At 38.5% G+C, this 19,642-nt stretch overlaps 1 protein-coding gene across 1 annotated transcript in view; it reads right to left on the bottom strand.

The window, feature by feature from the left end:
* Positions 1–173: 173 nt before the first annotated feature.
* The window catches only part of LOC6535407 (ras-like protein family member 10B), a 40,215-nt gene continuing 20,746 nt past the window's right edge, over positions 174–19,642 (bottom strand). Inside the window, 6 exon segments of the mRNA XM_002096020.3 lie at positions 174–3,224; positions 3,300–3,367; positions 4,280–4,393; positions 4,460–4,573; positions 12,938–13,060; positions 18,431–18,968. Coding sequence (XP_002096056.3) covers positions 3,065–3,224; positions 3,300–3,367; positions 4,280–4,393; positions 4,460–4,573; positions 12,938–13,060; positions 18,431–18,817 — 966 coding nt within the window. The 5' untranslated portion in view covers positions 18,818–18,968 and the 3' untranslated portion in view covers positions 174–3,064.

Below are 19,642 nucleotides of genomic sequence, written 5' to 3'. Positions count from 1 at the left end.
TTTGCCGAGCTCACTCTAACGCGGACAAACTAACTAGCAAAAAACAGGAAACTTTCCATGGGCATGATGTCTAGTGCTTTGACTTAGTGCTTTTACAAACTAAAGTTTCAGATCTCTGTATTGATCGCAATGATAAGATGTGTCCCCTGCCCAAGTAATACAATTGTCAGCGATTTTATTTTTTATATATCACTTCTTTTATTATCAGCGCCGGAGCGCATTTTCCAAAAACATTATCTACTTTGCTAACGGTTGTCGTCGAACATACGCCATCGTTGTGCGTTCTACACTAAGTACAACTTGTCAGCTTCCGTTTCCGGCGGCATTTTATAAACGATTGCTTAACATTTTGTTCGGTGCGTTTCTCTTGCTACTCTGTCCAATTAACAATGTTTGTCTACTTGCATTAGCGTCATGCCTTTTATTATAAAAAAAATAATAGAGATCATGACCGCCTTACGCCGTTGGTAATATTTATCTAAACCTAGCGGCTTCACTTAAATTTATTTACGTTTGAATGGTATGAACAAACAACAAGCAGTTGAAGCATTTGATTCGTAGTATATATTTTATTATATTTGCTACACTACATTCTCCTGTTTTTAAATTGTCGCGGGCTTCGCGTTGCTTGAATGTAAATAATTCAACAATTGTCCTTGCTTAACCATTTTTTAACTCTCAACTGTTTTGCGTTAGCATTTTATTTCTCAAAAATTAACAGCCATTTTGACGAATCCGTAAAGTTGGAAATCAAAGTAAAACCTGAACCAAACTAGTACAATTATCGTTACATTTAAATATGTGTATATATAGGTATCTTATATAAGTATGTCTACTTCGGACTTTTTGTTGCTTACATGCGAAGAGTAATGCAAGTTTGGAATGGGGTTTCAGTTTGGATAGAGGCATATCATAAACACATTTCTCAAGTTGGTTTCAGTTCGGTAATGGGTACAGTATGAAAATTCCCGGTTTTTAGGCTGCTTATATCATTAGACACCTCATCCTTTATTACGGAGATGGTAATGTTTTTTAATTTTATTTATTTTTCAAGAATATTGTGTAAAATTAACAAAGCTACAGCAGTTTAAGCAAACTCCAGCAGCAAAGTTTTTACAAGGATGACCGCGCTTTTGTATTATTTCTGAAGTCGGTGAACATCCTTGCACCAGAATCATCCATGTTGTAAAAAAGTAAAATTTTATATTAAAAAAAAATTAAAATATTTAAGATATTTGACATTTTGACTTTCAAGTGCCACAAAAAATATACAAAAATTTAAATATAAAAAATATTACAAAGGAAATTTTATTTCTCATTAAACGAGATATAATTTATATTTGACGCAAGACACATTATTTATGTAGGAGGAGTAGACAACTGGTTATGTGTACCTTATTTTGTACGTTGTTAATACATAAAATAAGCACATTACAAATTTTCCTAATGACATCCTAAAACGAAGCATCTTTGAAATCTTACCCCCTCCAACTTAATGCCGCCAAATGTATAATAATAGTGTATATAACAATAATGGGCTAGTCCCCTTGTATTATTATTAACTTTCCATTGCTTAACCTTGAAGTATAGTAATGCCGTAAAATTGTTTTAAGATACTTGTTACCTCAGCTATTCCTAGAATATAAGCCGAGCACTCAACTAAGAGTGTAACCAATCTTGGCAGTGCGCCCACTTAAATACCTTGCATCAGTTAGAGCTTACTTATATTGCTGTAAAAGTCGGTTTCCATAGCTTTTCGCCAAGTTCTTTCATTGAAATCCCTATGTACAAAGTCAGCCTTGATTGCTTTTCTTTTGAGTAATTTGTTTTCTTGAGGTAAAGAAAGAGATCAGAATTGTATGTACGTGTTTCGTAGATCAGCACAGAACCTAACTAACTTGACTGTGGATAGTACGGTAGGGTGTCTCAATACCTTTCTAATAGATCGGCCATATTGATACTACTCTACCCAAATGTTGCTTTCGATCATTAATCTGGGGTGTGACAGCTTCGAGAATGCGATGGTATCAGAATCCTCGGTTTTTGTGCGCTTCAATCGAGTTGTAATCTTACTTTACTCTAAGGTGTTGTTCTATGAAGTCTTTGCTTCTGGCTTCTGGATCACGGTTCCTCGATGTCGAAACATAGACAAATTATAATTGTAAATAATTTCAAGTACTTTTCGAAGGACGTCCAATTGCTCTTGTGCGCAAATTATATTTATGGATTATAGAGAAGGCCTGTTAAGGTTTTTTATGGGATGATTATAACTGTTTGATTTTACCGCCTTCAATCGCTTTTCAATCACTTAGGGCTTTTTATTAAATTGCTCTTACTCGTATGTAGTCCTATAGCTAAATATTTCTGGTTATCCCGTTTCGAATACTTGATTTTACTTGACATAAGTAGACGTTCTGGGTCGGTGTGCCTTAAGAACTAATTCTTGAAATGATCACAACGTTAATGTATACATATATGTTTAAGTATATGTGTATAGCTTAGGTCAACTACTTTAGTTCCTATACGTCTTTAGTTCATTTTATAACAAGGTTATTCGTTTTTCATGAAACGTATTGTAAATTATGGTGGGATTAATTACCTACTTACGATCCACGACAGAAATAATACCGCCAACGATAATAGGAAACGCAAAGGAATAAAATTTTGCAGGCAATTGTGGGTGCACTTTGCGGATATCGCTGCATATTCATGACCACTGCACTTCCTGCAACCTAACGGCATTGAATTGCAAATGCGGAGTCACAAAAGCTGTCGCCAGGATCGGGATTTGGGTGCTGGCCAACCGTGTCCTCATGGAAACAGCCACAAAAATGTTGTAATAATAGCAAACAAAGCAGAAGCTGTGCGGAGTGTGGACACTAAAAATATATGGTAAAATATGCATCAGCAAGCGTTGGCAACGGGCAACAGTTTCGTCTTTGTGCTTCCTCCCTGTAGATTGCGTATACGCCACCGTGTCCCAGCTGCGGTAGCTCGCAACGAATTAACTTGGATCTAATGCGCCAGATCAGCGCGTTTGCTTATAAAACTTATGCAACTTTTGCTACAGTATTGTACAGCGTCCTTTATTCCTAGTTGATTGTGAGTACTCAGTGCCAACCAGGCCACCGACCCCGGCCATGCCTCCGCCGGCGCCGCCTCCTCCTCCCGCGCTGGTGCAGCCCATCAGCTCACGGAAAACGTCTCCGATTTTGTAGTTATATCTGCGGAAGACCCCGAAGAAGAGAAGCCCCGGTTAGCCCACATTTCTGATGGCAAAGAGGTTATTGATTACTCACTGCGCCGAGCACTCGATGTAGCCGCAACGCCAATGTTTGCGCACCAGAGTGGAAATATCCTTGAGCTCCTGCCAGTCCATCGAAAGGATATGTGGGTGTGCGATAATGGAAAGGATTCGATATTGAGTGAAAGTCTGTAGAAAACCAATAGCTCCCAACCGTAAATAGCCGATTCCTTCGTCCTTTACGGGAAATCGACTTTGACGATGAAACAAATTGTCTATCTTGGGACGTATCAATATTTTAATATCCTTTACTCGTAGAGTAAAAGGGTATACTAGAGTTGTTGAAAAGTAAGTAACATGCAGAAGGTTCGACCACATAAAGTATATATATACTTTATCAGGATAAAAAGCGGATTCGATCTGGTTATGTCTGTCTGTCCGTCTGTCTGCCCGTATGAACGTCGAGATCTTAGGAAGAATAAAAGCTAGAAATGCCTCCTAGAAATGCTAGAAAAGACTCCAGAGACAAAGACGAAGCGCTAGTTTGTTGACGCACGTTGCCACGCCCACTCTAACGTCCACAAACCGTCCAAAACCCTACCCGACATACCTACTGAGTAACGGTATCAGATAGTCGGGGAACTCGACTGTATAGCGTTCATCATCTTGTTCTAGTTTTGTATTTGTCTTATAAATTTCTATCGATATGCCAAATTTTTTTTGCCACGCCCACTCTAACGCCCACAAAATGTTAATTGGTTTCGACTTGGAAAACTCTCAGGTTTGATATCTTTTAAAAGTAATCAATTTCAAAATAATATATTTATAAAATTATTATGTTACTTTTAACCTGTACTACGGAAGTATACCTGTATACTTTCTGGTTTATATTAAAGTAAAGCGATTACCAGACCTACCATCTTTCTAACGTAGTACCTATTTATACTTGTATTTATATGTATGTCCTAAAGAAGTTCGATGAATTTAAGTGATTTGATGGCTGCCGAGTAGAGAAATAACCTCAATTCCACTCACCTGCGAGTTGGCCTGCGCCACAGTCACATTGTCAAATTTATTGCCGACCACAATTATGCTAAAATCACGATGACTGAAACTGTCCAAGATCTGATCTCTCATCGAGCGGCAGTACTGGAATGGGAACAAGTGTGGGATCGTAAGGGATGTCGATAAGGTATATCGAAGTGTGGGTCTCACTTGAAAGGTCTCCAAGTTGCCCATGTCGTAGACCAAGACATAGGCGTGCACCGTTCGCAGCCCCAGCGGATGTCCGTTGTTCCACTCAGCGAAGTTGTCAGCCGGAAATCGCTTCTGGCGGATGGCGATTACGATTGCCGTGCCAATTAGGCGGGTGTTTGTTTTTTTACAGCATATTTCCGCAAGCAAACGGATAAACAAACAAACAGTCACATGTGTCCACACGGTTGAGTTGTGTTTCCGTTTCGCATTATTTTTGCACGCGTGTAAAAAAAAAATATGGAATTGGGACAAAGGTTTATAGGTTTCATCGGGCTCACAACTGGCAGAAATATGGCATGAATATGGATGGAAATGGATGGATGCTGTACCTTATTTCGAAATGCCAATCTACCGACTACAGGGTATTATTTGCTGTTTTCCAGCAGGACAAAAGCAGTTTGTTGGTTTTGGGTTTGATTGCATTCAATCAGTCGGGGGCCTAATGGAACCTTTATTATGTTACAGTAATGTTTAGATACCTCATTAAATTCACTCTTTATAGTACTTAGTACAAGAAGTTTTAGAAAATTCAGTTTCAAAATTTGACAAAGTTCAGCCATTAATTCATCCACTTTGGTTGCACTCCAAAAAAATTCGCTGGGGCAAAGTGCACTGAACACACATTTTTTGTCGCTTATTATTTTTAGAACTTATTTATTTATTATTTACACTTGGAGCTTTAGCAATCTTCCCTTTCAAATTTATTCAATATGAATATGAGAGGACAAAGCACAAAGCGGTTCGATTTTGTTGGTATAAAGTCGATTTTTCCATGTTAATATAGCGTTGTTTTCATATCCTAATCTAAAAGTTAATAAATAAATAATAATAAATAAATTAATTACATTAAAAGCGCCACCGAAGATTTTTGACAGCTTTTAAAAGTGAGCTAGCGATCAGCTGATATGCGCCAAAATATTAAATTGCTTTCTGTTGTGCTAAACGCGTTAATTCTTCCTGGTATGCACTAAAGAATAGCCACAACAATGAATAACACTCACAAACCGCCAAAAACTGTCAGTATGTAAATTTCTCCTTTGCACTTCCACCAGCTGAGTAACGGGTATCAGATAGTCGGGGAACTCGACTATAGCGTTCTCTCTTGTTTTAATATTGAATGAAATGAAGAAGAACAAAAAATTTTAAATAAATAAATAATTCAATATAACAGGAATTAATGTATATTTATTATACCCGTTACTCGTAGAGTAAAAGGGTATACTAGATTCGTTGAAAAGTATGCAACAGGCAGAAGAGAGCGTTTTCGACCATAAAAATTTAAATATACCGGTTCTCACTCTATATTTTCTAAATATGTAAGAGCTCGGTTAAATTTTACCGTGCTTAACGCTCAGTGTTATAAGAATTATTTAAACCGTTGTAAGTTCCAGTTCGCACAGGATCCCAAACAGTTTTATTATTTCGTTAACACTAAGCGCAAAACAACCAGTTACCCTTCCTCGCTATTTTTTGAAAATACTTCGGTAACATCGGATCAGGCAATAGCCGATCTATTTGCCAAGTTTTTTCAAACCACATATTCTACGTTACCTCATTCTGAACGGCCTTACTCTTACGCGGTATCAAAGTCAAATTTAATATTCTGTCCCACTTTAAACGAGAGCTCACTGCTTTATGATCTTCAGCGAGTTGAGCCTGTCTATTCGCCAGGTCCCGACGGAATTCCTGGCTGTGTCCTTAGATTCTGTGCGGAAGCCTTGTGCAAGCCTCTACTAAAACTGTTTAACTTATCTCTGGAATCTACACAGTTCCCCCAAATATGGAAGGAGTCCTTTGTGATCCCTCTCCATAAAAAAGGTAGAAAATCGGACGCAAGCAATTACAGAGGAATCTCCAAATTGTCTGCTATCCCTAAGCTTTTTAAAAACGTTATCACTCCTCATTTGCAGCACCTTTGTAGGTCAATTATATCACCATGTCAGCTTGGGTTCATGAAACGCAGATCAACAACTACTAACCTTCTGGAGCTAACCTCCTTCGTAATACAGGGGTTCAAAAATAATCTTGAAACAGATGTCATTTATACGGATTTTAGTAAAGCATTCGACTCTGTTAATCATCCACTTTTAATACAAAAACTTGATTTATTAGGTTTCCCTGTTGATCTCCTAAATTGGATTCTAAGTTATCTGAATGGCAGGACGCAACGGGTCCTCTTTAAAAATTCTCTTTCTTGTATTCTCCGAGTCACATCCGGCGTCCCACAAGGGAGCCACCTAGGTCCGCTCCTTTTTACCTTATTTATTAACGACCTTCCCTTAATAATAAATCATTCGCGTGTACTAATGTACGCTGATGATGTAAAATTATGCTTGCAATATAAGGACTTTTCTCGCCATTTGGACTTACAATCCGATCTAGATCGCTTTCAAACCTGGTGCCGTGATAACGTATTAAACTTAAATGGCTCTAAGTGTAAAGTTATGACTATTTATCGTGCCAACTAAATGCACGCAACTTACACTTCTGGACCCTAAACTTAAATTTTCAGACCATATTTCGTCTATTGTCAATAAGGCCAGAGGTGTGCTTGGTTTTATAAAACGGTGGTCAAAGGAATTTGATGATCCTTACATGACCAAAACCTTATTCGAGTATGGATCACCTGTTTGGAGTCCACAATATAAAGTTTACTCGGACCGCATCGAATCAGTTCAAAAGAACTTTTTACTTTTTGCCTTACGGCGCCTTAATTGGGATGCAAACCTTAGATTACCTCCCTATTCAAGTAGATTAATGTTAATTAACTTACCCTTCTTAGCTAACCGTAGAACGATGCTTGGAACAGTCTTTATTATACCCGTTACTCGTAGAGTAAAAGGGTATACTAGATTCGTTGAAAAGTATGTAACAGGCAGAAGGAAGCGTTTCCGACCATATAAAGTATATATATTCTTGATCAGGATCAATAGCCGAGTCGATTTGGCCATGTCCGTCTGTCGGTCCGTCTGTCTGTCCGTATGAACGTCGAGATCTCAGAAACTACGAAAGCTAGAAAGTTGAGATTAGGAATGCAGACTCCAGGGACATAGACGCAGCGCAAGTTTGTCGAATCATGCTGCCACGCCCACTCTAACGCCCACAAACCGCCCAAAACTGCCACGCCCACACTTTTGAAAAATGTTTTAATATTTTTTAATTTTTGTATTGGTCTTGTAAATTTCTATCGATTTGCAAAAAAACTTTTTGCCACGCCCACTCAAACGCCCACAAACCGCCCAAAGCTGCCACGCCCACACTTTTGAAAAATGTTTTGATATTTTTTCATTTTTGTCTTAGTCTTGTAAATTTCTATCTATTTGCCAAAAATCTTTTGGCCACGCCCACTCTAACGCCCACAAACCGCCAAAAACTGTCCTTCGCACTTACACTAGGTGAGTAGCGGGTATCAGATAGTCGGGGAACTCGACTATAGTGTTCTCTCTTGTTTTTAATCCACTATCAAACAGTTTGCAGGGACGACAATCGTGAGCGTGGTCGCTCTGGCCTAGACTTTGTTTCACAAAATATTTATGCAATTACAGTGAAATGTGTCAAGGTTGAACCATGTAACAACATTTTTGACTTTATGCTAAAAAACCGAATTCTGGTCTGCAATGGCGCAAAGCTAAAGAGGTTACACTTCACGTTAATGGACAGCAGTTGATACTTTCCTGCGTGCCAGTAAATAATTGTTGTCCAATTAGTGCATTAAAATGTGATGCCTGGTCAACAGCGATGTTGGTTATTAGTCGTTAACTATAGAATTGCACTTAAGGATTGAGGTGATTGGGTTCAATGTATTATAACTCGGACCCTTTGATTCGTACAATTTTTTAAATCGAGTTATATGTTAGCTTTTCTGATTAAAAAATATACGTAATACGCAATGTATACGTATATGCATCTATTATTGAGTATTCCATTATAAACTTAATATACTTTCCACATGTTTAGGTGCACAGAAACATAATTTAAAAAAAAACGTTTTTTTTATTTGGCTACTACCTGGCATACGCCTGATCCTTAAGAGCCCGGAAGCGTCGATTCGCAAATCAGCAGACAATGTTCCACCGCAGGCAGGTGGCCACATTTTCCACTCAGGGCACTAATGACCAGGATTTGGTAGGTGGAAAGACAGTAAGTAAACGTTATAATTAAATTTACGTCTCATCGTTTTTCACAAAAAAAGTCAAAAGCGGCCTAGACAAGAACACGAGGCGAGACTTTTCGGAAGAACAATCACAAAAATCTAGTGCTGACTGCCTAGCTACACTGTGTTGTAAATTAAGCATACAGATTCTAGAGACAGACGCAGCGCAAGTTTATTGTTTCATCTAGCCACGCATACAAAACGACCAATACTGTTACGAACACACTTTTGAAAACGTTTTTATATTTTAATAAGTCTTGTAAATTTCTATCGATTTTCCAAAAAAACTTTTTGACACGCCCACTATAACGCCCACAAGCAGCACAAGCCTTTCACGCCCACACTTTTCAAAAATATTTTTTTTTCATTTTTCAAATTTTAATTAGTCTTGTAAATTTCTATCTGTTTGATAAATCCTCATTGGGCTCGAATTTAAAAAGTTCTGCCATGTGCATCAAAATACATGAATACAGTCAACACACACGGTCTAGCTTATTTTTAAGGCACATCAGTGACACCTCCAATGCCACCCCATAGATTCCATATTCCGATTTTCGACCGCATGCACGGATGGACGGCTTTGGGGTTCGCATTCCTTGGCGCCTTTGCGTCTGGTTCTTTGGCTTGTCAGCTTTCTAGCTCTCAGCTTCTAGGTTCATCCCCTTCGCGACCTTCTGGGCACGGGTGCTGTGTCACTCCGGTTGGCAGACAGTCGACGCCACTCGCGTCGGACAGTAACTTACATAGCTAGATTTACGTTTTTGATTAAATTTAATTTAATTTACGCTTTCTCCGCTTCTTCGGTCTATTGTGATAATTGTAGCTTTGTTAATTAACAGGGTGCGTTGCTAGCTGGCTTGAAATGCGAGCAGCTCCATTCTCGACGTCTGTAATTGCCGTACGGTTGCCCTCTTGGATCCGATTCACGATGGATGGGACACATGAGGGACTTGGTGGATACCAAGCTAATAAGCTGAGCTCCCGTCTGGCTGGCGACCTGATTGCCTTACTGTTATCGATCGATTATTTTTAGTTAGGTATTCTGTGGTTCAGTAGAGGACTACCTAGGTATGGGTTCGATAACTTAATAGTCGAGACTTGCAACCGATTTTATACCTTTAAATTAAGCATATCGTACAATCGCATAAGAGATATGTTAAATGTGTCAGCTATGTATTATTGTAATAACTGAACAAACGAGAGTAGGGGTTAATAGTGACACCGATGTTTTCACAGATCTTTGTTAAAGTACAGTCACGACCATAGTGACTGTACTTTAACTTTATGACGAAAAGGTAGTTTAATAGATTTCACTGGAATGTAGACATGAACAAAGTAACACATTTATGCCTTTTATAACCTCTCTTTAGCAATTTAGGCATGGGCTACTTCTCTTCATTAAACCTGTGAAGTTTTTTCAAAAGTGTGTGAGATTTTATAAAGTACATATGTACATATATGTATGTACCCTTCAGTACCAGTCTCTAAGGATTCCCTAAGGAATTCCTACGGAGTTCCCAGGACTCCTCGAGTAATCCATACATGATGTATACACACACGTATATGTATGATGTATGATTGGATTTTTTTTTCTTTTCCAGCCAAGTTCTTTAAGTTGTTTTGTTTTTTCTGAGGATTGTTATCGACCTTTTATGTAAAAGGCAGAAGAAAGCGTTTCCGACCACATAAGGTATATATATTATTGATTAGGATCAAAAGCCGAGTCGAAGTGGTCATGTCCGTCTGTCCGCCCGTTGTCTGTCTGTCCGTATGAACGTCTCGATCCCAGGAACTATAAAAGCTAGAATGTTGAGATTTAGCATGCAGCTTCTAGTGGCATAGACGCAGCGCAGGTTTGTTTCCAAATGCTGCCCACCCACTCTAACTGTGTTGTAAATTTCTTTTGATTTGTCAAAAATGTTTTTCGCCAATATTTTCGCCCCACTCCAACGCCCACAAACAAATTTTTAATTTTACTATTTTTTTTCCAACTTCTGCCAATATTCCAGAAATTGTTAAAAATTCTTGTTCGCAATTCACTACCTGTGTCGGGTAACTTGACTATATCATTTTCTCTTGTTTCTATGTACTTCTTGGGACTCTTTAGTTGGAAATAGAAAAATAACGATATAACGACCAACTTTTCCTAATAAGTTCACTACAGTCCCATTATGTCATGGACTCGATATTAACTATAATATCATGAACTATAATTTGTTAAAGGTGATTTATTTTCTGTGAGGTTTGTGCCTACTAATCCCCATGGGCTTGTTTGATAACCCTCTTCTTTAGATTGTCATTTCAAGTGGCTTTAAGAAGCAAAGGAAACAATGGCCAACCAAATGGTCTCTACTTCGCACAGCCACACAGACCCACAAAAACACCTGTTCTCCCCTGGAGCTGGTGAATATGAGCGAAAATCCTGTTTGTACAATTGGAACCATTAAGGTGGACTTTGAGTTATGACTACCAGGCAGTGCGCTTGACGATGAAAAATGCTGCACAATAAACAGGCTACGGCGAAGTGAAGTCTCCCCACCTGCGGGCTTCTCCTCGATCCTACCCCAATCCTGGTCAGCACAAACCCTGTTGGTCCGCTTTTAGACAGCAGTCAGCCATTTGGTCAGCACAATGGATGAACAACAACAACAATGGATGAACAACAAAAGGGTGCAAAAAAAGCTCTGCTCGAAAACAAATTCACGCCAAAATGGACATGAATAAGTTGAAAAGCATCGAGAGGCGGTATGGGCGGCGCTGGCGAACTGGCGAACTGTCGAAAAGGGGTCGCTCGGCACGTAGTTAATATGACAATAGATGCGGTTGGCTGGCTGCCCGACGTTTGCTTGTCAACTCTTTTGCTCCGCTTACCGTTTCGTCCCCTTTATTCGCGAATCTGGGGTAATTCAAGGGGATGAGTATCCATGGCGTTCCACAGAATCCTCCCCAACCCATATCTTTTGGCGACTTTGTCAGCCCAGCACACACTTGGCCCAGTTCACAATTTCCTAGATCAACGACTGCCCCAAATGTATTCATCCGTGGAATAAAGAGAAGTGATGCTTAAACTGATGTAGGTACATATGCAAAGAACGGGCACTATTAACTCGATCGGTATCAAATGTATAGTTCCATTCCACAGGCGTTAAGTACATTTAAGTATAGGTAATAACCTGAATAATATAAAATGCTAGGTAAAAGATTACCCTGATATTCAACATTGGGTTTCTTCGCAATTGCAGAATCATATTTAAAAATTTACGTGCTTGATAACTGATCTTTGTATGCTTTCTCTGGTTTCCGAGGGTACGAAACTCTTTAGTAATTCCAAATAAATCCTATTTTTACTTGTCAGCTCGTGCTTTGCAGATCCCAGAATGCCCGGCGGAAGGTCAAACAGCAACTGGCCTTGTTTAGAGTGTGTTCCATAAATATTTTATAAGAGTTAAACGAGGCAAACAGAAAGACAAAAACTGGTGGGACGGGGATGTCCTGCTAGTGATATGTAAGACAGTGCTCGGCATTGGTGTAAAGTCATTTTACCCATTTTCGTTGTCAGTTTGCGATTTGTGGCACGGCAAAGCTAATCCCTAATTGCCAAAGTCCTTAGCCAACTCATGGAACCAATTGAAAGAAAGTTGCAAGTATAGATAGAGATATGGGGCAACCTTTGGGCATTTTACATGGAAACTGGAGTTGCCAGATAATCTGATATAAATATTGACATAGATTGGTCTTTATGGCCAGCCATAATTTGGTAATATTGTTTTTTAGAGCTAATTTTACCAAAAAGTTCATATAATACACAATATTTTTACGTAACAGCTAATGTCACGACTTCCTTAGCATCATATCACTTATCACATCTTTTTCGATATGTCTCTTTCCATCTACGAAATCTCACAGAAGCTTTATAAAAGTAACGAAAGTGCTGAAGGTGCCAGTACCACGAAAACATCGTGGGAGGACTTAAATTATCCTCGGGTTAATATTTCCACTAGACGAGGAAAGGCGGAAGATTGCAACTGGTGTGTGTCTCTGGGGCAATTTAGATTAGCAATTTATTATGGCCAAGGGGAGTATTTTCTTATATATCAGCAGCATGAAATTTACCGGAAAATTGCATAAAACTAGTTTGTACATATTTTTAGAAAATTCCTCAACACGCTGTGACAGACAGAAACTTTTAACTGAATAATGGAAAGTTGGATATTATGGCAAGGGTGTGGCGGGGATGGAATTATGGCAGATTTGGGGCTTCCAGGTGGCAGGAGCTAACTCACCTGGGGAGGAACGTCCAGTACCATCAGCTCACGTATGCAGGTGTCGCAGACCAAACAGTTTTTGTAAATCTTTCGATGCGTTGTCGTCTGATGTGTTCTGGGAAAGTCATGGTAGAAAAATTGCTGTAAATAAGCATGAAAGAGCCAAGTCAGTTTATTATGAAAGTAAAATATATATAGCATTAAGTATTTAGAACTATATTATTAGGAAATTTAATTAAAAATGAAAATGGTTTTACTCCATAAAAGCCTTGAGAATTAGAAACCGAGCTATAATTTTTCCAGTTTCCTTTGCACTGTACACAATTTTCGCTTTTCTGTTCTCTATGCCAAGCAAACATTTTAAATATGCGCTCCGAGCTTTTGCATGAGGTCCTTTGGCCGGTAAAACCCACAAAAGCAGCCACATATTTTTCATGGACATTTTTAGCTTATTAAAATTGTAAGCGCTTAAATGTATGCTTTGGATTTTACGTTTCCCCATGTAATCATAAAAATTACTGGGAAATAAACTGCACGCGAGTGCTTGGTAATGGTTGTATAAGCTGTGTGTCCATCGAGGCGTAGGACTGAGCTTAGGGAAATGCAATTAAAGAAGGCATTAGATCGGGACAGCTAAAAACATTATTTTAATATAAATGGAAGTAATTAAATTTTGTACAACAAACAATTGTTGCAAATTTACTATAGGCTACAAAAAGATTCTACATTTTTTTAAGGTTTTATCAGATTTTGTTGAACAACATATACTCTTCATAACTGATATTTACCCCGTTTAAAATAAATAAATTCATTTAATAACATTGAAAACTATTTTTTTTTCCCCAAGTCCAGTTTCGAAGACATGGAATTTCCAAAAAGAACCCAGCCACTCTATCGCCCAGAAACCGCCAAAAACTGTCAGAGTTGAAATTTCTCCTTCGCACTTCCACTTGCTGAGTAACGGGTATTGGATAGTCGGGGAACTCGACTATAACATTCTCTCTTTTTTTCTATAAATTCCAAACGAGCTTTAACTTCCGCTTTAATTTGTTAATACTCGTACCCACTAGGGTTGTTGATAATATATCAAAATATCAATATATCGATATTTTTTCTGAAAATGATATATTTATATCGTGATATTTTATTTGTCCAAATATCGGTATTGCAATATTTTTTTTGGATATTTTTTGATATTTTCTCTTTGCTCACTTTGATTTCGACGCGATACCAACCATACGAGCACGTGATAAAATAAATATCAAATCAAATTATATAGAAATATAAAAAACGGGACTGCAAAATGCAAATTGTTCGAAAGAATAATAAAAACCTGTGGAAACACTTCAAACATGTCCTCGCACCTTAAAAATAAACATAAAGATGTTTTCGTAAAATGTGAGAAAAAGAAGGTATGTCATAAGGTGTATGTATGTGTGCGTATGTTCAAATTTCAGAAGCTCAAAATTTCACTGAGAATTTATTAGAAATACATTAATTTAAGTTAGGATATATTAAGATTAAATGAAAATATGAAATTAAATATGAAAATTAAGTTAATAAGAAACTTTTATATTTTTATTGAGGGGAAATAAAATTTTATTTGAAAAAAAAAAATATCAGAAATATCATATATATCGATATTTTTTTGTGATATTTTAAATATTATCATCATTTTGTTTTGATAAAAAAAATATCATCGATACGATATTTTTTTAATATCACGACATCCCTAATACCCACTCTTCTAAGTATCTTAAGAGGACCATAACTCTAATCCAAAGCTCATAACGCACACGCGAGACTTATTTGGATTTCACATGGCGCGGTTGTCGTAATGACCCTCTTAACCCGTATCCTCTTTTTACTTACTCTCTTATTGGGGCTAATCTGGGATCCGGAGTTGCAAAGGGGAATAGCAGAGTCTTAACAAATAAAGCCAAGGCCATCGGACACACAAAACTCAGTTTGTAAAAAGACTTTTGGTAATGAATGCGGAAAAAATGACACAATGGGGATATGGGCATTGGGGTGCTTGGGACTGAGGCCGGTTGGATGGGGATGCCGTACTGGCATTGAGTAGAGTAAGTTATAGGCTCAAAGGATATTTAACGCCTGATTGCACTTATAGTGATGCTTTTGTGCTTCAAGAAGCCATGAAATAAATGGGTACATTGCGATTTTCCTGTGTAAAAAAAGTCTCCCATTCAGATTTCTGACCTACAATTTACACAAATTTGAATGTGAATGTTTTGTAGAATGGAAATTTATAGATTTCTAAAAAACCATTAAATGTTCAACTCATGATCCTGCTCAAGGCGTTGCTAATAAGAAAGTCTAGAAAAAGTGAGCGATCCCAGCTCGTTTAATAAAAATTCAAATTCCCTTCTGCATTCCCTTCCAATCACCACACCCATTGTTTTCGCTGCAATGAAATCAGATGCAATTTATGCGCACTTTATTCAATTACGGGCACCAAAAAGGAAGCAGCAAGGCAGCAAGGGCACCGGAAGCGGAAGTGGCCGCGTTAGGAGAAAAAGAGCGAAGATGCCACCGCTGGATGGCCTATAACTTTTTTTCAAATCATTCGCTGCACCGACGGGCAATTCCCCTTCTGAGCACGGGGACGTGTGGAGTGGCAAAGGGGTCAGACATCGATTCATGACAGCGATTCGCATTGCGTCGCTTTTATGTGTTAACGCCGCATATCATTGACTTTTATTTTCATTGAACTGGTAATTGAATAAGAAATGACATTGATGTTGGCTCCGTTGTATCCAGGTCCCGTTTCCATATCCTAGTTTTGAGCTTCGTGCACCTTGCTCCAAGATGCTAAGGTTAGGGCTTCGTAGCTTTGCGCCTCTTTATGCTTCTTGCTGCCTCATAAAAAGCAGTACATAATCTGCCATATAAATCAGCTCGCCGTGGGTCCGAGCTGCTTTTCTATGTGTACCCTAATAGATATTCATGACGCACGCTTTACTGATATGATGTACTGCGTTTTACAGGGGAGACCCTGTAAAAATATAACCCAGCGAAAAATATGTAAAGTTCTTGTTTTTTATAAAATATATCTATATCTAAATTTATATTTTATAAACAGCAACGATCCATGCATTTTTAAAAAAGGGCTTACTTTTAAAATTTCTTTTGCAGGTAATTATATTTAAAAGCCCTAGAAAATGTATTACAGTTTAAAAGTTTTTTTATGGAAAAATCCTTTCCGTATCTCGATTTACGTTGTTCTTGTGTAAGATTGCCTTCTATAAACGTTTTTGGATGCGTGGTGTGCGAGACTAACGTCTTTTCACTCCAAAAAGGATTTCCTTCACCAGCTTGACCACAAACAGCCATTTAACAGGACGTAATTGATTTTGCAGTGCTTAAAATGCCATAAAAATGCACAAATCTCGCATTACAAGCAATAAAAGGCACCCACCGGGAATTGAGAAAGCTGTTGGACCGCTGACTTCGGAAAACGGTTGAGGTTTCCTGGAAAAGCGATCCTAAAAGCTGATGCATACACGCTCTCAATAGCATTCGTTGAAATTAAACGCAGCTATGTATAGCACACACAAACGAATGCATGGAAAATAATGGACCGTGCAGCGGGAAAAGCGGAAAGCAAATGGCATAGCGGCCAACTCGCAACCGCAGGTAATTGAATTTGCCAAGCGAGAGGTGAGAAGCCGGGGCGTGTAGGTCGGTAGTGAATGGAAAATGGGACGTGTTTCGCAACGAGGCTAATACTCTTTTCCCCCTTGAGGAAAAAGATTGCAATTTATACAAATAATATTTTCGATATTTTGAAATATTCAGTTATAACCCTTATAAATATTTTTCCAGTATTCGTTCACAGGCACTTAAGTGGGGAATTCGATAAATTCCTAGATATTTATGAAAACAAAGGGTATTAAGGAAGGGTAATCATAGAGGCTGTCACTTAGCGAAAGGTAAACAAAATCGAATTCATTTTTCGTTGTCTGAGATAAATTGGAAAACTTGTTGTTGTTTACCGTTGCAGCTTAATAAAACTTAAATTTTTCCAAATAAACCTACACTTTATTGTTTTGAAAGTTTAATTAAAATTGCCAGGGCGTTTACGCCTCTTGTTATATTTCTTTGTTTGGTAGCCCAACTATGTATATAAAATTATTTATACCCCTTACTCGTAGACTAAAATGGTATATCAGATAGAATGTGTTTTGATTCTGTGGGAACTGTGTACGTTTAATAGAAGCTTAAATTGGGGCAAATGAATTGCAAATACCACTAAGCTAAAGACGGTCCACTCTCACGCTTAAAGTATTAAGCTAATGAGTGAATGGTATTTTGTCTAAAGTTATTAAAAGCTATTAAAAGCCGTCTCCTTACTGTAAGGCAAAGTATTCCATTTCAGCTTGCTACTCCACTTGCTTTCCCCCTTTCTTGCACTTTCATTAGCTGAGTAACGTATATCTACTAGTCATGCACCTACAAAAGCCTTCTCGCTTGTCTAATACTGGGAAAATAAAATAGTTTTAAAAGAAACTAAATAAATGTTTTTCCGCATATGGTAACGAAAGTTGCTTTTACTTAGGACCTTTTCATATTGACAGTACAGCTAATAAATACTAAATAAGATTGTGAAATGGACAGTACTTGATTACACTTTTTGTTGGTTTTGACTTTCCTTTTGATACAATCTTAAGAACTCCTCATGTTTGGTGCTACAGTGACCACAATTGCTGATGGACTCCCCACAGTAGCAGGCAGCCACGGTAAACACATGTGAGCCTTTCAAGCTCTGTGCCCTGCCATTGTCTAATTACAAAAGATAAGCCACAAAAGATACGATACCATGCACTGCGCAAATCAAATTAACGGGGCTCTCACACGCACACAAACGCAATGAGAGGATCGGGTGGGGAAGGAGGTGAGGAGGTAGATGGTGAGGGCCAACTGTCGTGGGATGGTCTATTAAAAAGTTTGCCCTAAACTTTCCAGCTTTCAGCTTTCCACGGGGTCGCCCGTGGCCCATTAATAATTTAAAGCTAAGTTGGGGCATCAAATGTACAGCGTTCGCATCCTTCTCTCTGTTGCAACCCCTCGCCATTTAACGTTTTGTGTGCAATGGGGAAACTTTAATCGGGAACTGTGTTAATTGAAAATGCAATTTATTATTGAGCAACTGATTAATGCGAGCGGTCAACAAGGACCCCTTCTATGCGACGTTGATTGCATCGGATCGGACTAACGTTTTAATTCCTTTGGCACTCAATCTCACTTAGCAAACATTTAAATTATCATTGGCAATTCCGTATTAAATATTGCGCCAGCGAGGCCTTGAGACGTGTTAAGTGGAAACACTTAATCGATCAGTTAAAATCAATTATTTTGGATTATGTTTACCTCATGGAACTTGTACACTCATAAAGAAACCGATTTGGGAGGTATCCCCCGAAACTTTATGAATTTCAGTATTGTGCTTCTTAGTTATACATAGGTGAACCATGGTAAATTTGGACTCACCTGTAGTATGCTTGTTTTGCCGACCCCAGTAGCCCCCAAAAACGCGGCCTTAAGGGGGCCCTGCAGCCATGGCGGCTCCGCACCACCCTCCAGAGTGATGCGCTATGCCGAGATGCACTTATTTTGTATGTGGAGCTCCATTTCAATTGAGATCTTGGTTGTGGGGGTTGTGGCTGCGATGGCGGTGGCTTTGGCTTTTGATCCTTTGGCTCCTGCGGCTGCTGCTGCTCCTGTTTTGATATTGCCTGCTGCTGTCCTCGTACTATCACCGACATAATCAACGCTTCGTGTGCTTCCGATCAACAGTTTCTTAGAGTTTGTTGGCGATATAGTACTACTCCACATTATATTGTTGTTGTAATTGCTTATGGTGCTATTGATATTCATCTGCTTGAACGACGCCAGCTTGCCAGCTTTTGGGGATCGGTTGGGATGGAGGACGAGTTGGGTGAAGAAGGCGAAAGTGAAGCCAGGCAGCCGGGTTAAAAATGAGACTTGCCGTTTTGTGATAATGCTAGATGGTTCGTTTGTTTATTTACTGAAAGAGAAAAACAGAACATATATAAAATGGATTGGTATCTATAAACTGAGATCGAGTATTATTAATTTCACTCTTATCTCTAGCATAGCTATTTCCCGGTGTGGAAATGTCAGCAGGACATCAATTAAAAAGCAGCAGGACATAATTTTAAAATTATGGATTAAGTGCCGTTTTCAAGTAATCTAAAATTAAATAAATTGCAAAAGTGACGGAAAAATCGCATTCGGCTGACTAAATTTATAAAGTCGGCAGCGAATATTGCACATTGATTTCAGTTTAATAACATAAATATTGTTTGGGCCCCTCTATCGCCTTCTGGATTTTTTTGTGTGTTTCTCTTTGGGGTCTCTTTTCATTGCCAATAATAAATTTTAAATTTCACATTTCACTTCCGCTGCGCAAGGGAAGTTGATTTAAGGGCCTCCCTTTTGCCAAGGGCGCAAAGTTGTACTGCCTATTTTTTTAAATCGAGCATAACAGCAAGTGGGGCGTGAAAAGTGTTTTGCAATTCAGATCTCTGTCTGCACTATTTTTGGTTTCAGGTGGAACGCTTATAAATAACACGAGAAGAAATTTATAATTAGAAAAGTTTTGAAAAACTTCGATGAACGCCGCTTTTGCGTTTTGAATGCGTTTTGAAAGTCAATTTAAATTGCAGAAAAGGCGTTTTG

This window comes from Drosophila yakuba, chromosome 3R (assembly GCF_016746365.2).
Source record: "Drosophila yakuba strain Tai18E2 chromosome 3R, Prin_Dyak_Tai18E2_2.1, whole genome shotgun sequence".
In the NCBI taxonomy this organism is placed as follows: Eukaryota; Metazoa; Arthropoda; class Insecta; order Diptera; family Drosophilidae; genus Drosophila; species Drosophila yakuba.
This window is presented reverse-complemented; position numbering and strand designations above follow the sequence as displayed.